Raw genomic sequence first — 19429 nt, 5'->3', positions numbered from 1 at the left:
TATTTTTTGGCGGGGCTAAGGAACGCGCGCGGGTAGCACAGTGTGCTGGCCGCATTTTTTGTTGACCCATCGAAATGAATGGGTCTGCATCCTATCCGCAAAAGAAACAACGGAACGGACAGGGAAACAAACAACGTTCGTGTGCATGTAGCCTGGATTTTTATAAACATGTTCAAAACCAGACATTTCCTGCTGCATTAATTGTACGCAATCATGAGGGTCTTGTTAGACAAGATCAGTTAAAAGTTCTGATACACCTCCCTCCCCCAGTTCTGAATCTGTAATCAGTAACAGAGTAGCAGGATTTAGAGTAGTACAATGTTTGAATGAGATGTTTGCAGGCATGAGGAGTGCACACTGTAGTCTTAGTTGTCTGGTCATGGAGATATGTTTTCGTTGCACTTGAGTGAGAATGCCTTGAATTTCATGAGGAGTTTGAACAGTTACAGGGTAGTCCAGAGCAATTTCAGAAGCTTTTTCAGTGATAGCTTGCACTGCCGCTACTGCCCTGACACAAGAGGGGGCCTCTGGCAACAGGATTGAGACTAGCAGAAAAGTAGGCAACGGGGCGTTGCCGATCTCCGTGTTTCTGAGTCAGTACAGCAGTGTTATGCCCCTGCATTTCAGAACAAAACAAACAGAAAGGTTTGTCATATTTTGGAATGCCCAGAGCGGGGGCAGACAGTATGCACAGTTTCAAAGTATGAAAGTTATTAACAGCTTCTTCTGTAAGATGAAAGGGATCAGAAGACAAACAGTTATAGAGGGGCTGCATTAACATAGATGTGTGCCGTATCCAGGGACGGCAGTATGAGACAAGACCCAAAAATACTCTCATGTTCTGTGCTCCTTTGGGCACCTGTATCTTTTCCACTGCCTTTTTTCGTTCGGGGGTGAGGTGCTGGGCACCGTGCAAAAGGCAGTGTCAAAAAAATATCACCTTTCTTTGCAAAACTGTAGTTTATGCCTAGAAACGGTACACCCATTTTCTTGGAGAAACATTATGTGTGCTGAAACGGAGCTGCCACTCCTAAGTAAGTCATCGACATATTGCAATTAGACCACAGTTCCAGAAGGGGGCCAGTTGGCTAGGACAGATTATAGGGCCTGACTATACATGGTGGGCAAGTTCTGGGCCTCTTGGGGTAAAACAGTCCATGTATACTGCAAAGCAAAAAGATGCTGACAATCTGGATGCAGAAGTACACTGAAAAATGCATTTGCCAGTTCAATCACAGTGAAACAGGTAGCTGTGGACGGAACTTGGGATAGCAGTGTGCGGATTGGGCACTATTGGGATTTGTAGGACTGTGACTTTGCTTGACCTCTCGAAGATCTTGGACCATTCGATATGTGACTGGCTGACCCTTAACAGCCCTCTTCACTGGAAATGGGGGAGTGTTTGCCGGGGACACAGTATTGATGAGAGCACCTGCACGGAGAAAATCATCTGTTTGGCTGGACACTGCTATTTCCTGAGCGTGACTCAATGGGTAGTGTTTAACTTGCAGGGGCTGACACCTGGGCTTTAGAGACACCATCACAGGCTACACGGGTAATTTGCCTATGTCCGTCTTTGAGGTGGCCCAAAGGCTCTCGGGGACACTCTTTTCAGATTCTGTCTAATCAGGAAGATTTAATTCAGCCACTGTTATTGACGCCATTATTGGGCAGAGAACTTCTTCTGAGGCTCCAAAGTCTACATGACTAGTCCCATCTGGGTGTAGATGGATACTGGCCCGAGCGCTTGGAGTACATCAGTTCCCAGAATAGGTTCAGGGAGATCATCCTTTACCAAAATTTGAGTGATAACAGTACTGTCTTTGATTTTTAGTTTGACTGGTTCAGACTCACGGACAAACACTATTTCCCCAGTGAAACCCATGGTAGGGTTTTAAAAAGTTCTGGAAAACAACTGTTTTAGCTGCCTCCGTGTTGACCAGGAATGGTACTGCCTTTTTATTTCCTAGGGATAGCGGGATATGTATTTGGGGGCCCACGGACTCTACTTTTACAGGCAGAACCGTCACGGGGTACCGGTATTCTAGTCTAAAGACTGTGGTGATTGTGGTCTAAATTGGCCACCGATGTCTCTAGGTTTCCTGGGAACCCAATCTCTCTTCGTGTGACCTGGTTTGCTGCAATTGTAACATTTAAAATCATGTTTGGGTTTGGGACTGGTGCCCTGCCCCATGTATTTAACTGGAGTAGGGTTTTTCTTCATGTCTAGTTCTAACCATTTGACTGCAGCAATTAATTGGGTTAAAGGGGTCACACGCCATTCAGGTTTACAAGCTTTCAGCTTAGCCTGGAGGGTGGGTCAAAGCTCCTCCATGAATGCACATGTCAACAGTTTTTCTCCCATCTTTCCAGCTTGATCCCAACCTATGTCGGTCCAGATAGTCCTTAGTCCTGCAGCATAAGTCTCTAAAGTCTTCTGAGGACCCTGTACTATATCTTTAAGACATCGGGAACTTTCTTCCTCCCTTAAACTGGCCCATTCTGTAAAAACCCTGCCAAATTCAGTCCCAGACTGTAAAGTTTTGTCCCAGTCTCTAGTCATAATATCCATGGGGACATTTCTGTGTTCGTTCATAAAGTCATATCGCCCATCTTCATCAACATCCTAGAAGTAGGCATAGGTCTCGTCAGAGGGTCGGGCAGTCGGGTCAAAAGTCTGAGTTGGTGTTTCGGACTCCAGGGGTGGTACTCAGTCACACTGGCATTAAGAAATTCAGGTTCCTGATTCCGGCTGGTTACTGAGGTTGTATCAGGTTCTCCTCCCATTGCCACCTGTTGTCCTATTGTGGGTCTGGGTAGAAGTCTTGTCTTAGTCAGAATAGGGTAGAGTTCTACAGGTCTGTGGGGTCGGGGGCACCACAGGCTCGGCACGCATTGGCCCAGTCTGGATTCTGATTGCCATAGACATTACAAGTCCATCCCTCCTGTCCATTCCCTCTTGGAGGTCTAGGGGCAGTTGGATATGGGGGAGTGTCATTGTCTTTTGATTTCTAAGTATACAACAGTCTACCTCTGACTACTTCTCCTCGCCACCCCCTCAGTTTTAACTTCCTCTGCCACTTTAACCCAGGTATTAACTACTTCTTCACATCCATGATCCTTTATCCAACCACAATGTGTCCTTCTGAATCTTTCCCAAGTATCCACATTAAAATTTCCATCCTTCATTCCTACCATCTTCAATACCCTGTAAATACTTTTCAAACCTTCTTTTCCTTCCCTCTCTTTGACTAAAGTCTTAGCTGTTTTGTAACACTTTGGTATATTGAAATTGTTCCCCATTGTGTATGTTAATCTTTTTCCACAGAAAGTTAAACAATTATTCAGAGGTCTATTTTCCCTCAGTTTCCTCTGAATTTCCCCACTATATTTACCTAGTGTAGTCTGTTACTGAGTTTCTTAACCAATCAAAACCTCACAAACTGGACATTGGAGTCCAAGGACTTTGATTACCCTTCCTGTAATTCTCCAATATTTTTCACATACAATAAAGAACAAATGAGGCATATACCAAAACTCCCAAAACTAAACCAAAGACTTTCCCATTGAAACTGTCCATCTCTTAGGTCTCAAAATCGAACAATCATAGTCATTTTCAGGTTCTTACCAAAAATAGGCTCTACTATAGAAGGACTTATACGTACATTCAATCACCAGATCCTTGAACTGGACAAACCACTCAGACACAGATATAGTGTAAGATAAAGTCTCTTACCTTTTAGCGCTAATTCTCATATCTGCAAATCCCAGACCGGAACGTCCAATTTGTCGTAGACCAGATGAAGTGAGCTTTAGTTGAGCCCCACATTGGGCGGCAAGATTTTGTTAGGGAAATATCCCTTTACCTATGATTGTTGAAATCCAAATTTAAAAGGGATCTGAGCCCTCGGGAAACTGACACGCTATGTTTCCATTCCTATCTCCCCCCCCCCACACACACACACACTTCCTGAGGATCAGACAGATAGCTCTGCTTGAGAGGAAACTGTGGGGAGGGGGTGGGTTCTATCACCCACATAAACTGACTTTTTGTCCTTGTTTTTAGACATTATTGTTATCTGTCTATTTAACCCTGTAAGATCCATTTAGGACCTGACCTAAATCTCCCATATGCACAAGATGGAGGACATGTTTATAGAAAATGGATTCTGATCCCTCACAACGCATCCGGAGCCAATCTGTCACGCGTGTTTGTAAGATGCCTTACAAACAAACCAAGCACATTGTTAAGCATTGTAAAGCACGGCGCCATTGGAAATGTGTTCTGTGTAGTGACGACCCATGCTCCTCTATCTGGCACTTTGGGTTTGGCAACTGACAGGAGAACTTCATAGGATCTCAATAGCGGAAGAAAACGCTTCCGTTTTGTCCCAATTTATTGACAATGGGGACAAAGCTGAACGAAACGGAGTGCACCAAAATCTGTTCCGTTCGGTTATGCTCCCATCGCGGACAGAATAACGCTGCGAGCATTCAGTTGTATTATGGTAACGGGAGCTCTTTTGCAGATCAATGACGGATCCACAAAAAACGCTAATTTGAAAGTACCCTACGTGACACCCATTGTGTGTAATCTCCCCCAATTTCCTTCTCCGTGAATGCATGTATATTTCAATACGGCAATACTTCATTTGAAATGCACTATTGCATAGTAATCCTTTTTGTGGGATATCCCTTTTAACTTCTGTCTCACTTGCCCTACTTTCATATCTGCATTTTCAAATCTGGTAGTCCGTTCCTGCAGAGTAAAAACCAGTATTTGCTGTATCCGGAATAGCCAGATAATGCAGCGAGCTGCCAGATCCCCATTGACTACAGTGTGATCCGCCTGCTGCAGCCCCTTGTCCCCAAAATACCTGGGTGCATTTGGGACACATGGAGCGCCGCCTCCTCTTCAAAGACCTGATGCGTGAGTGTGCTGGGTGTTGGTCCCTTGCAGATCAGATATTGATGAGCTATCCTGAGGATAGGTGTATTGTAAGGATATTTTTTAAGTACTGATTAGTTCTGTCCCTTTAATTCTGTTCCCTTTTATTATTACCATTCTGTGAGATGATGTGCCTGGTAATGTAGTAGGCATCCCCCAGTGTGCTGACCATATTCCTGAGTGATCTCAGAGACATTTGTGCTGCACACTGGAGGAGGGGCTAACAGGTTTAAACTCTGTGGCACACAATCATTCAGGGGACTCCACCAAGAACTTCATCCTAGGTAGGATATAAGTATTGATTTGCCCTATCTCTTGTACACCCGGTGTTGGTCATGTGTTAGACAGCCATGTTATATGATCATGTCTCACCCAATAATAGTGATGTATTTACTTTTTATTATTCAGTATGTGATTTGTCTGTGTTATCTTATATTTAATCTCACTTAGTAAATATATTTATTCACTAAGGCTACATAAGCATTCTCAAATGTTTTGAATTCACGTTACGTTACAATAGGTCATCAAGACAAACAGGCTGCGCAACCCCTTAACAAAATTTAGGTGCATAAAAGTTTACTAGACTATGATAAAAGATATTTACATAAGATAACATACAGAGTAAAATAGGTAATAGTCACCCAAGCCAAAAACAAATGGGCAATCTCCCCATCGGGCTAGATGTTTTCTACTTTCCTGGCCCCTCCTAAAGGTCTTTAGTGTGCACTATGTACCGTTATTTCAGGAAAGTGGCTACTGTAGGTACTAACCCACTACATTACAAGGAATTAAAGGGGAAAGAATCACTAAAATACCTTGCTATACATGCTTATACACATTTATTACATACACAGTTACATTATCTCACAAAAGTGAGTACACCCCTCACATTTTAGTAAATATTTTATTATATGTTTTCATGTGACAACACTGAAGTTGTGACACTTTGATAAAATGTAAAGTAGCCAGTGTATAGCTTGTATAACAGTGTAAATTTGGTGTGCCCTCAAAATAACTTGCCACACAGCTATTAATGTCTAAACCACTGGCAACAAAAGTGAGTACGTACACCCCTAAGTGAAAATGGCCAAATTGTGCCCAAAGTGTCATGCTCAGCATTGCCTTAAAGGGCTTATCCCATCATAATGATCACTGGTAAATCTATTAATGATTTGACAGTGATCATTTTTGTAAATATATTTGATTAACCAACCATTTAGGAGAAAAAATTCTTCCCCACTTACCTCATTGTTGTAATTTGGTCTCCCCTGGTTACGGCCACCGCTCTTCTCCGGAATCCCGGTGGCCGTGCTTGTGCAGAAGACTCCTTCTTTTCTCCCAGCCGGGCCGCTTGCTGTCCTGAACGCGCACATTGCCGCGCATGCACGATGGTGACTTCTTCCTGGCCAGAATAGTTAAGAGCCGCGAATGCGCACGCCAGCTCTGTACTATACTGGCCAGGAATAAGTCACCATGGCGCATGCGCGGCGGTGTGCGCATTCAGTCCAGCGCGTGGCCCGGCCGGGAGAAGACTTCAATCAAGATGAAGCCCGCCACGGCCAGAATCTAGGAAGTGAACGGCCTGCTGGCAGCAGGTAAGTATGAAAATGCAAAGTGGGATAACCCCTTTAACTCTCTTGGGCATGGAGTTCACTAGAGCTTCACAAGTTGCCACTGGAATCCTCTTACACTCCATCCATGACGATATCACAGAGCTGGTGGATGTTAGAGACCTTGCGCTCCTCCACCTTCCATTTGAGGATGCCCCACAGATGCTCAATAGGGTTGAGGTCTGGAGACATGGTTGGCCAGTCCAGCACCTTTACCCAGTTTTTTTAGTAAGGCAGTGGTCGTCTTGGAGGTGTGTTTGGGGTCGTTATCATGTAGGAATACTGCCATGCGGCCCCGTTTCCAAAGGGAGGGCATCATGCTGTGCTTCAGTATGTCACAGTACATGTATTCATGGTTCCCTCAATGAACTGTAGCTCCCCACAGCTGGAAGCACTCGTGCAACCCAAACCGTGAAACTCCCACCACCATGCTTGACTGTAGGCAAGAGACATTTGTCTTTGTACTCCTCACCTGGTTGCCACCACATACACTTGACATCATCTGAACCAAGTACAGTAAGTTTATCTTGGTCTCATCAGACCATAGGACATGGTTGCAGTAATCCATGTCCTTAGTCTGCTTGTCTTCAGTAAACTGTAGGCTTTCTTGTGCATCATCTTTAGAAGAGGCTTCCTTCTGGGACGACAGCGATGCAGATTTCATGCAGTGTGCTGCGTATGGTCTGAGCACTGACAGTCTGACACCCTCACCGCTTTAACCTCTGCAGCAATCCTGGCAGCACTCATACATCTATTTTTAAAAGACAACCTTTGGATATAATGCTGAGCATGTGCACTCAACTTCTTTGGTCAACCATGGCAGGCCTGTTCTGAGTAGAATCGGTCTTGTTAAACTGCTGTATGGTCTTGGCCACCGTGCTGTAGCTCAGTATCAGGGTGTTGGCAATCTTCTTATAGCCTAGTGTCACGGCTGTTTGTGAGCAACAAGAGTAATCACAGAACAAAGAGCTACAGACCGGACCCAAACTAGGGAAGATAAAGGGTGACCCCTGTCAGACCCTCAAAGCTCTTCCTATGCTGCTAAAGCACATGCCCGGATCCAAATGGTGGAACGAGGCATGCCCGCGTACCTAAGACTGATGACCACTGTAACCCCTACAATAGTGGAAGGGGCACGACCACCGGTGCCCTGCTCAGTATATGGAGGGAACCGTGGCCACCTCAGATCCAGTCAGAAAATAACCAGGTACACAACAATGTCTGCACACTTAGCTGAAGGAGTTGCAGCCGCAGAGAAGACGGATCCAAGGACAGCTGGCAATATCTGAGTGCTTGCTGCAGCAGAACACAGGTCCAGTGAACTGATAGCTTACAAGTTAAGATACTCAGGCAAGAGCTACAACTGAAATGAGAAATATAATCCACGCCCTACAATAGGAGGAGGGGTGATTTAAAGGCAGGGAAATCAAATGCAGGAGGAACAGCTGGGAGTAAAGACCTCATCACAGGGGTGGAGAAACAGAACAGTGAGAACTCCTCCAAGCTCTACGTGACATCATCACAGGGGTGGAGAAACAGAGCAGTGAGAACTCCTCCAAACTCTAAGTGACATCATCACGGGGTGGGGAAACAGAGCTGTGAGAACGTCTCAAAGCTCTGGTAGTGACAGTACCCCCCCTCTACGGGTGGACTCTGGACACCCAGGACCCACCTTCTCAGGATGAGCCCTATGAAATGCCCTGATGAGGCGAGTGGCTTTAATGTCCGACACCGGAACCCACATCCTCTCCTCAGGACCATAACCCTTCCAATGAACGATGTACTGAAGAGAACCACGGACAATGCGAGAGTCCACAATTCTGGAAACCTCAAACTCCAGATTGCCATCAACCAAAATCGGAGGAGGAGGCGGCAAAGAGGAGGGTACCGTGCGCTGGACATATGGTTTTAAGAGAGATCTGTGAAATACATTATGTATCTTCCAAACCCGTGGAAGATCAAGACGGAAGGCAACAGGATTGATGACTGACAACATTTTATAAGGCGCAATAAACTTGGGACCCAATTTCCAGGAGGGAACCTTCAGTTTAATATTTCTTGTAGACAACCACACCAGATCACCCACATTCAGGTCCGGACCAGGCACACGTCTCTTATCAGCCACACGCTTATACTTCTCACTCATCTTTCTAAGATTACTCTGAATCTTTTGCCAAATGGTAGACAAAGACTAGGAAAATCTCTCCTCCTCAGGTAAACAAGAAAGAGCCCCTCCCGAGAATGTCCCAAACTGCGGATGGGACCCATATGCACCAAAGAATGGTGACTTATCAGAAGATTCCTGACGACGGTTGTTCAAAGCAAACTCAGCAAGAGGGAGAAATGAACACCAATCCTCCTGGTTCTCTGCCACAAAGCAGCGCAAATATGTCTCCAGATTCTGATTGAGGCGCTTAGTCTGACCATTCGACTGCGGGTGAAAAGTAGAAGAGAAGGACAGCCGAACCCCCAGGCGGGAACAGAAAGCCTTCCAGAACCTGGACACAAACTGCGTGCCTCTATCGGAAACAATATCAGAGGGAATGCCGTGCAATTTAACAATATGGTTGACAAAAGCTTGCGCCAACGTTTTAGCATTGGGTAAACCAGGGAAAGGAACGAAATGAGCCATCTTGCTAAAACGGTCCACGACCACCAGGATCACCGACTTCCCCGAGGAACGAGGAAGATCCATGATAAAGTCCATGGACAGGTGTGTCCAAGGACGGGAAGGTATGGGTAACGGGAGAAGGGAACCTGAAGGTCGTGAACGAGGGACCTTAGCGCGAGCGCACGTCTCACAAGCAGCCACAAAACCCTCCACCGACTTACGAAGAACCGGCCACCAAAATCTCCGAGCAATGAGATCTACCGTGGCTCTACTCCCGGGGTGACCAGCAAGAACCGTATCATGATGCTCCTTGAAGAGTTTGTGACGTAGCTCAGGAGGCACAAACAACTTCCCAGAAGGACAACGGGCAGGTGCCTCAGTCTGGGCAGCCTGGACCTCGGCCTCCAAATCGGAATATAGAGCAGAAACAACTACCCCCTCCGCCAAAATGGGACCCGGGTCCTCGGAGTTTCCTCCTCACGGAAAACAGCGAGGGAGAGCATCAGCCTTCACATTTTTGATCCCAGGGCGGAATGTACCGACAAAATTGAATCTGGAGAAGAACAGAGACCATCTGGCCTGTCTCGGATTCATACGCCTGGCCGACTCCAAGTATGCCGGATTCTTATGGTCGGTAAAAACGGTGATAGGGTGCCTGGCCCCCTCCAACCAATGGCGCCATTCCTCGAAAGCTAACTTGATGGCCAACAACTCCCTATCTCCTACATCATAGTTTCTCTCTGCCGGGGAGAGTTTTTTTGAGAAAAAGGCACAGGGTCACCATTTGGCAGGAGAAGGGCCCTGGGACAAAACTGCACCCACACCCACCTCGGAAGCATCCACCTCAACAATAAAAGGTAAGGAAACATTGGGATGCACCAAGACGGGAGCAGACGCAAAACTCTCTTTAATCTTAGAAAAGGCTGCAAGCGCCTCCTCCGACCAAGAGGAAAAATTCGCCCCCTTTTTTGTCATGTCAGTAAGGGGTTTGATAACAGAGGAATAATTCAAAATGAACTTTCTGTAGTAGTTCGCAAAACCCAGAAAGCGCATCAATGCCTTCTGATTCTCAGGAAGCTCCCACTCAAGTACAGCACGGACCTTCTCCGGATCCATGCGAAAACCAGAAGCAGAGAGGAGAAAACCCAGAAATTGAATCTCCGGTACCATAAAAAGACATTTCTCCAGCTTGGCGTACAATTTATTTTCCCGCAGAATCTGCAGAACCTGAAAAAGATGATCCTGATGGGTCTGAACATCAGGGGAAAAAATCAAAATATCATCAAGATACACCAATACAAATTTCCCCATTAAATGGTAGAAAATACTATTAACAAAATGCTGAAAGACGGCCGGAGCATTCATCAGGCCGAAAGGCATAACGAGGTTCTCGAAATGCCCGTTAGGGGTATTAAAGGCCGTTTTCCATTCATCCCCCCTCTCTGACCCTGACCAGGTTGTACGCGCCTCTCAAATCCAATTTGGAAAAGACCTTGGCCCCAACAATTTGGTTGAAGAGGTCCGGGATCAGAGGAAGGGGATAGGGATCGCGAATCGTGATACGGTTCAGCTCCCTAAAATCTAGGCAAGGTCTCAGAGAGCCATCTTTTTTTTTAACAAAAAAAAAACCTGCAGCAACAGGTGACTTTGAGGGACGAATATGCCCCTTATCGAGACTCTTGGAAAAATAGGTTCGCATTGCGATTCTTTCCGGTTGTGAGAGATTGTAGAGGCGTGCTTTTGGCAGCTTGGCGCCAGGAATGAGGTTAATGGGACAGTCAAACTCCCGGTGAGGAGGTAGCTCCTGAACACCGCTCTCGGAAAACACGTCCGAGAAATCAGAGAGAAATGATGGCACAGTTTTAGTAGACACCTCTGCAAAAGTCGCTGTGAGACAATTCTCTCTACAAAAGTCACTCCACTCATTTATTTGCCTTCCTTGCCAATCAATAGTGGGGTTATGTCTAGTGAGCCAGGGTAACCCCAAAACTAGAGGAGAAGGCAATCCGTTAAGGACAAAACAAGATATATCCTCCACATGAGTGTCACCTACAGCTAGCCGGATATTGTGAACAATGCCCTTCAGAGATCTCTGCGAGAGTGGAGCAGAGTCAATAGCAAAAACAGGTATATCCTTTTCTAATGTGCAAACCTGAAAACCATGCATGGCTACAAATTGAGTGTCAATAAGATTGATGGCCGCTCCACTATCGACAAAAATCTCACAAGAAATGACTTTGCTCTCTAGCGCCACCCTGGCAGACAGGAGAAAACGGGAACTGCAGGTCAGAGGAAAAGCATCAATTCCTACATCAACTTTGCCCAAAGTAGCAGAATTTGATGATTTACCTCTTGAGGTTTTTCTCTTATTATTGCTCTTAGTACAGTTCAGGAATCTCCTAGACGGACAAACATTTGCCAAATGACCTATGCCCCCACAACAAAAACACACCATATTCTGAGGACTAAATCCTCTTTTATCAGGGGCAAGTCGACCTAGCTGCATGGGCTCCTCCTCAGAGGGGAGCGAGACAGGATAAGGCCCCTGCACACTGAATGAGTCTGCACCATTGCCCCTAGACTGACAATGGCTGGACAGAGAGGTCTCGTTTCTTTCTCTTAGACGCCTGTCAAGGCGTACCGCCAATGACATGGCAGACTCTAAGGACGTTGGTCTCTCATGGAAAGCAAACGCATCTTTCAATCTCTCTGAGAGAGAGAACAATAAAGCTCCGCAGACAGTTTGTTCTGGCATAAAACACGTAAGTTCGATTCGGCCAGAGCAACACGATCCGGGTCATCATGCATCTGCCCCAGGGCCACAAAAAATCTTTCCACGGATCGAAGGGAGGGATCCCCTGATGGCAGCGAAAAAGCCCAAGTCTGAGCATTACCCCTCAGCAGGGAGATGACAATCCTCACCCTCTGCTCCTCCTTACCAGAGGAGTGGGGACACAAGCAAAAATGGAGTTTGCATGCCTCTCTGAAGCGAACAAAATTCTCACTGCCCCCGGAGAACGTTTCCGGAAGTGAGACCTTTGGTTCGCAACAGACTCCATGAGCCGGAGCAGAGCCCAATGCTTGAAGCTGAGTCATAGATTGACGGAGATCCGCTACTTCCAAAGAAAGACCCTGCATGCGGTCAACCAGGCCAGAAAGCGGATCCATGTCAAAAAGGACGGTTTTGGTGGATTATAATGTCACGGCTGTTTGTGAGCAACAAGAATATACACAGAACAAAGAGCTACTGACCGGACCCAAACTATGGAAGATAAAGGATGACCCCTGTCAGACCCTCAAAGCTCTCCCTATGCTGCTAAAGCACATGCCTGGATCCAAATGGTGGAACGAGGCATGCCCGCGTACCTAAGACTGATGACCACTGTAACCCCTACAATAGTGGAAGGGGCACGGCAACCGGTGCCCTGCTCAGTATATGGAGGGAACCGTGGCCACCTCAGATCCAGTCAGAAAAAAACCAGGTACACAACAATGTCTGCACACTTAGCTGAAGGAGCTGCAGCCGCAGAGAAGACGGATCCAAGGACAGCTGGCAATATCCGGAGTGCTTGCTGCAGCAGAACACAGGTCCAGTGAACTGATAGCTTACAAGTGAAGATACTCAGGCAAGAGCTACAACTGAAATGAGAAATATAATCCACGCCCTACAATAGGAGGAGGGGTGATTTAAAGGCAGGGAAATCAAATGCAGGAGGAACAGCTGGGAGTAAAGACCTCATCACAGGGGTGGAGAAACAGAACAGTGAGAACTCCTCCAAGCTCTACGTGACATCATCACAGGGGTGGGGAAACAGAGCTGTGAGAACATCTCAAAGCTCTGGTAGTGACACCTAGGCCATCTTTATGTAGACTCCATTCAAGGTGTAGAAACATCTCAAAGATAATGAAGAGAAGTGGGAGGCCCCCAGAGCAAAATTTTACATGCTATAGCAAAAGTTCTGAAATCTTATGTCCATGTTAAATTTTAGAGCAGGAGCTGACAGCTCCATACTTCACCATTGCTTTCAACTGTCCCTGTGTCCTCAGGATGCAGAGAAAGTTCAAAGTGGGACATACCATGGTCTTTCTGGGACCATGTGACAGCTGTTGAAGTCTGGGACTGTCCCACCATATCAGAGAAGGTTGGGAGGTATGTATTAGACTCATTCATGTTAGTATCATGATTAATCATGATCATTTGTGCCTCATTTCTGACCTGTATGATTTCATAACCACCCGTAACTATGATTTTTGTCATGTCCAAAGGCAACCAATCGAAAATAGAATTGTTCATGGACAATGGTTTTGTCTATAAAGGGCACATCGATAGCCTGATATAGTGAGAAAGTATTAACAGGGTTTTGTTATTAACAAGGGTTTGTTCCTTCTTATTTTCTCCCCTTTAGGTTGGATCTTAACTAGCTGTCTGACAGAGCCAGCAAGGATGGACAAGACCAAAAGCCACATGACTGAAATTTTATTTAACCTCACCCTAGAGATAATGTACCTGCTCGCTGGAGAGGTGAGAGATTCAGGAAAAAATGGCACGCAGCAGCCTCGTATCCCTTCTATTCTGGAGAATGAAAATCTGGGCTGCTTTCTTCCAAAACAGTGCAACATCTGTCCACAGAGTATGTTTGGTATTGCAGTTTAGCTCTATTGGAATTAATTGTGCTGAGATGCAATGTCATACAATCTATGGACAGATGTGATGCCATTTCTGTAAGAAATCAGCCATGTTTTTTTTAAATCCAGGACAATGTCATTAAGTCACATGGCATCCAATTTAGGAAGAATATGAATATGAAAAGAAAAAAATAATCTTTTCAAAGTTATTATTTTTCTGTATTAAAACACAAGAACAACTATACAAATGTATATTTTTTTTCCATACGGAACTGGAGAAGGAAGAGAACCAATAAGTTTTACTTGCATAGGGAACACTGTAAAACCAAAACCCATACCACTGGCGGAATTGCATTTTTTTTCCCATTTCCACCCTATTTGGATTTTTTTCCAGCTTCCCACTACATAAGATGCAATCTAAAATGGTGCAATTAGAAAATGCTACTTGTCTCACAAAAAACAAGCCCTCATATGGATATGTGAATAAAAAAAATATTAAAGTGAGTAGAGAACTAAAATGCAAAAAAGAAAAATCCTTTGGGGGTGAAATGTTTAAATAACTAACTGCTATTTCCTGAATTTCCAAATAAAAATAAAAAACAAAAAATATTTCAAATATCTTTACATCTTTATTAAATACATGCATATTCTATAAATACACAAAATACAAGTATTTAGTATGAGTGCAACTATTACGTGTACTAACTATTACGCGATCACTTTTAAAAAATATATTTTATTATTGAGGAATACAAGGAAGGGAATAGGGAAATCCATGTTGTAAAGTTGTGGACCGTGTGAATGAACACAAGTATGATTCTTCAACTAGTTCCATTTATAAAATATTCACAGTTCCCCAAGAATGGGTTTCTGTGCAATAGACTCCATTCATCATTGAGCTGTGAAACTGACATATTTATTTTAATTGATTTCATTAAATAAAAGTGAGCATGACCAGAGAGATGAAAGAAATGTGTAATGTTAAATCGCTGTGTCTCTTTCCATACAAAGGATTACATAGTAGTGAGAAAGATTTCTGATGAAGGTGAAGGATGGAGCAGGAGCCAGATCCGAATCATGGTGCCTCCACCTGACTCACTGATAATTGAGAAAATCAATGAGAAAAAGATCCTGGACCTCACCAACAAGATCATTGAGCTGCTGACTGGAGAGGTGAGCGCTGCCGGGAATTCTGGGAAATTATACAGTAATATACAGTAATACACACTGAGGTGCATTGAGGTAGTAAGCCCAAAATGTGAGGGTCTTTTGGGGCACTGCTGCTAGCCATCTCATGTATGTTTAGGTCCAAATGTATGTACCTTTTTGTGCCTTGAGCTGTAACTAGAGTAAGCATGGGATTTTACTGAAACAGTGTTCGTATTGAGTTCAGTGTATAATAGAATGCAGAAAGGGAAATTACAGAGGGAGGGAAGCTAAGCTGTGTGATATATCAATGTATGATTGATCCACCACTGAGGTACCAGGCAGTACCAATGCCCACTTCGGATTACTATTTTAAATAGTTTTTCAATACGCAGCTCTGAATACAGTAGTAATTCATAGAAGTCTCACACAACTTCGAGCGATATGAAGTTTGCCTACACAGAGCCAATACATTTTAATGCTGTACGGAAACGGCATTAAAAACGAAGTCTAACTAGAAGGCTTCAGGTTAAGATTTTGATCATTTTTTTTATTTTTTGTATCTGTCACTAAGAAATAAGCATTCTTTAAAAAGATAGTAACTAGAGTTCACAATACAAACTGCATACTATGCTGCATATTATGTAACTCCTTCCCCATGCGGTACATTACTTCAAGTAGGTAGTTAATACACATACAGCTGGTACCCTACTCTCTCACTTAACCCCATAGTTGCTCTAATCAGTGCTAACTGTGGCATCTAAATGGTTAGGAGAGAAAAGGGGCTGTCTTTCACGCCATTGCCCTCGTCACCCATGCGGCACATGACCCAGTGACATACCACATGGTTGACAAGTCACTGCTGCGACCAGTGATTGGCTGCAGTAGTCAATGGGATGTTGATTCCCTGAGACCCGGGACTTGCCAAGGTGGCCATCAAGCAATGCAACTGTAATCCAGCTGTGGGGACCAGTTAAGTATGAGTCCCACCCTGACTCCAGCCACTTTAAAGAGGTCTGTTAAAAAATTTTTGTCTTGGATATTTTTTTGTCTTTTTTGATCTTGTCTTTAAGAATTAGCACATTATTTTTTCATTTTAAAGAATTATATAAAGAACAAGGGGACATCATTTGCATGTTTGTTACATGTTTTGTTATATAAAGTGTGATTTAAAAATATAACATTAATAAAGAATAAACCGTAAACTCATAATAATCAGAAAGCCATTATTTAATTATTGGTAATAGTATTATAGAATACAGAATAGTATAAAAAGGGTGTGATTGAATTTTTCAATGAAATATCTTTATATGTATCAGGTTCCTATAAGGAGTCAGGATGTCGCTGTCTATCTCTCCATGGAGGAGTGGGAGTATGTAGAAGAACACAAGGATCTGTACAAGGATATTGTGATGGAGAATCACCAGTTCTTCACATCATTATGTAAGCAGAAACATTAATTGACTGCAGGCAGGGGTGTCACAAGAAAAGCCTGGGTCTCCACAAATTTCTGAGTGGGTCCTACCTCAGACCAGTCTCCTAAATTTTTTTTAGACCCCTAAGGGTACTTTCACACTAGCGTTTTTCTTTTCCGGCGCTGAGTTCCGTCCTAGGGGCTCAAATCCGGAAAAGAACTGATTAGTTTTATCCTAATGCATTGTGAATGGAGAGTCAGTCCTTCAGGATGCATCAGGATGTCTTCTGTTCAGTCTTTTTGACTGATCAGGCTTTTCAGAAAAACGTAGCATGCAGTATTTTTACCTCCGGCCAAAAAGCCTGAACACTTTGACTGAACGCCGGATCCGGCTTTTTTCCCATTGACTTGCATTAACGCCGGATCCGGCCCCGTGTGTTCAGTCAAAACGGATCCGGCTTTTGCATGTTAAACCCGAAAAATGTGAAAAAAAAGTTAAAGTCCATAAATGGCGGATCCGTTTTTTCCAATGCATTTTTCCATTTGATCGAAAGCCTGATCAGGATTCAAATGTAATCCGTTTTCACATGTTTTTCCGGATCCGGCGGGCAGTTCCAGTGTCGGAATTGAACGCCGGATTAAAACAACGCTAGTGTGAAAGTAGCCTAACATTGACCAGGTCAGGACATTGTCCTGTACTTTGTCCCTGAGCTGTGTGATGTTTTCCTTAGTTTTCGTGATGCTGTTTGATTACTGATGTTCACTAAGAAACCTCTGAGGCCTTCACAGAACAGCTATAGGTATACTGAGGATAAACTACACATAGGTGGACTTTTGAAGGCAATTGGTCACACTGGATTTTATTTAGGGGTATCAGAGTACAGGGGGCTAAATACAAATGCATGCCACACTTTTCAGATTTTTATTTATAAAAATTTTTGTAAACCATGTATAATTTTATTTTCACATCACACATACTTGCTACTTTGTGTTGGTCTATCACACAAAATCCCAATAAAGTACATTTATGTTTGTGGCTATAACATGAAAAAAAATGTGGAAAGGTTCAAGGGACATTAATACTTATTCAAGGCACTGTATATTAGTACATTACTAGTATATATACATAATACATGGTATATTACTTGGGCAGCAAGTACCACCATCAGTCGACTGGGCAGCTGGGAGCCTGGATTGACAGTTTATGGAGGTTGGGGCTGAGGACATCACCTGGCAGGCCTGGGGCATTGAATGATTCAGAAAGGCTGATAAGACACAGGCCCTACTTGAGTCGACGCGAGAGCATGAAACAGGAGTGAGGCGGACCCTCAGCCTAGCTCCACCCTGGCAGTTGTAGTGAAGTCAACTGCAGCTCAAGATCCCATACATTCTAGGCTTTACCAGCGCCTGTGTGGTAGATGATATTGGCAATTCTTCAAATCCAACACTTCTGTCTAGAAATGCTACTCCAGTTTTTCCATGTCACCCTTGTACTGGGGTAAGATTGCAACTTTTTGTGTGACTTTTTTGAAAAGTTGCAGTGATAAATCTTAAGTGAAAGTAATTAACATAGCAAGCTACACACACTTTTCAAAACTGGAGGGAATTGTGTGAAAATGCAAAAAGTGGCAATTTGGTTTATTATCGCAAGTATGCCCAAAAAGTCACAAATCCCTATTTTGCTACTTTTCTGGAGTGCAGGGTGTGATACATTTTTTTTCCTGTGATTCTAAACAGGTGGCTCAGACCCTCTTAAAGGGGTTGTCCAGGTTCAGAGCTGAACCTGGACAGCCCTCCATTTTCACCCAGGCAGCCCCCCTCACATGAGCATCGGAGCAGTTCATGCTCCGATGCTCTCCTTTGCCCTGCGCTAAATCGCGCAGGGCAAAGGCATTTTTCTGAGTTCCGGTGACGTACCGGGGCTCTCTATGGGGCTGACAGGAACCCCGGTGACGTCACTGGCACTGATGGGCGGGATTTGGCTCTGCCCTAGCCAGTAAAACGGCTAGGGTAGAGCTAAAGCCCGCCCCTCAGAGCCGGTGACGTCACCGAACACACTGCTGGGCGGAAGTTACCGCCCGGCAGTGTGTTATTGAAAACACAAGAGCCCGTGCCCTGCGCGATCTAGCGCAGGGCACGGGAGCGCATCGGAACACGAGATGCTCCGATGCCAGGCTCAGGAGGGCTGCCGGGGTGAAAATAAGGGTATGTCCGGGTTCAGCTCTGAACCCGGACAACCCCTTTAAGACTGTGGACCCTATAGAAACTTCTGTGGCAGTAGTTATACCACTTACTGAAGTGAGTGCAGTAATCTTGAGGGTTCTTCAGAAATTTCCATAACCTGATAATTACACTTAAATAATGTTTTAGTCACGGTGCTTGCTTCATCTGCAGATGGATTTCCTGTGGAGAACATACCAGATAGAGTCCCCAGTCCTCTTCTGATACACAGTTGTTCAGAAGAAAATCAAAATGTCCTACAGAATCATAAGGTAAATAATCACTCAGAATATAGTGTAGGACCTTGTTCAGTCTCTTGTTATTGTTCACTTCTTGGCTTGGTAGCGATAATTGTTATTTTCAACCTCTAAAGGACACTACCAATTTTAATTTTTGCATTTCAGTTTTTTCCTTCCCACCTTCCAAGAGCCAATTTGTTTTAAAAATTTCCGTTCACATAACCATATGAGGGCTTATTTTTTGACCAACAACTTGTATTTTTTAACAAAACAATAAGACAAGGCACTCAAATATGTGGTCAAATGAGCAATATTTAATGGAGGTAGTACTCTCTAAAATGGCAATGATATATAGATGGATAAAATCAATACATGATCAGCAGCACAAAATTACATACAAATATAATCACATAAATAGCGTCCCACCTGTTAGCGCAACTGTGTTGATATTACCTCAATCCAGCCGGTGTCCTCTTATCCTTGTGCGAGCGTGGAAAGTTCGCAATGAGCCAGATATCAGCTGGCTATGCGCTCACGTAGCTTGTTGGAGCTTCGTATAATCAGAGCTTTCTCCAAAGGTCACTGGTCTTTAACACTGAGGAAGGGGTCATTCTA

General features: G+C 44.3%; 1 protein-coding gene across 1 annotated transcript in view; it reads left to right on the top strand.

Annotated features, from left to right (window-relative positions):
• Positions 1-19429, top strand: part of LOC122941333 (oocyte zinc finger protein XlCOF6-like) — a 69603-nt gene that overhangs the window by 11017 nt on the left and 39157 nt on the right. The window contains exons 2-5 of the mRNA XM_044298470.1: positions 13576-13691; positions 14807-14968; positions 16261-16384; positions 18750-18847. Coding sequence (XP_044154405.1) covers positions 13614-13691; positions 14807-14968; positions 16261-16384; positions 18750-18847 — 462 coding nt within the window. The 5' untranslated portion in view covers positions 13576-13613. The remainder of the gene's footprint in view (positions 1-13575; positions 13692-14806; positions 14969-16260; positions 16385-18749; positions 18848-19429) is intronic.

This window comes from Bufo gargarizans, chromosome 6 (genome assembly GCF_014858855.1).
Source record: "Bufo gargarizans isolate SCDJY-AF-19 chromosome 6, ASM1485885v1, whole genome shotgun sequence".
Taxonomy (NCBI): Eukaryota; Metazoa; Chordata; class Amphibia; order Anura; family Bufonidae; genus Bufo; species Bufo gargarizans.
The sequence above is the reverse complement of the archived record's forward strand: the minus strand, read 5'-3'. Positions and strand labels throughout refer to the sequence as shown.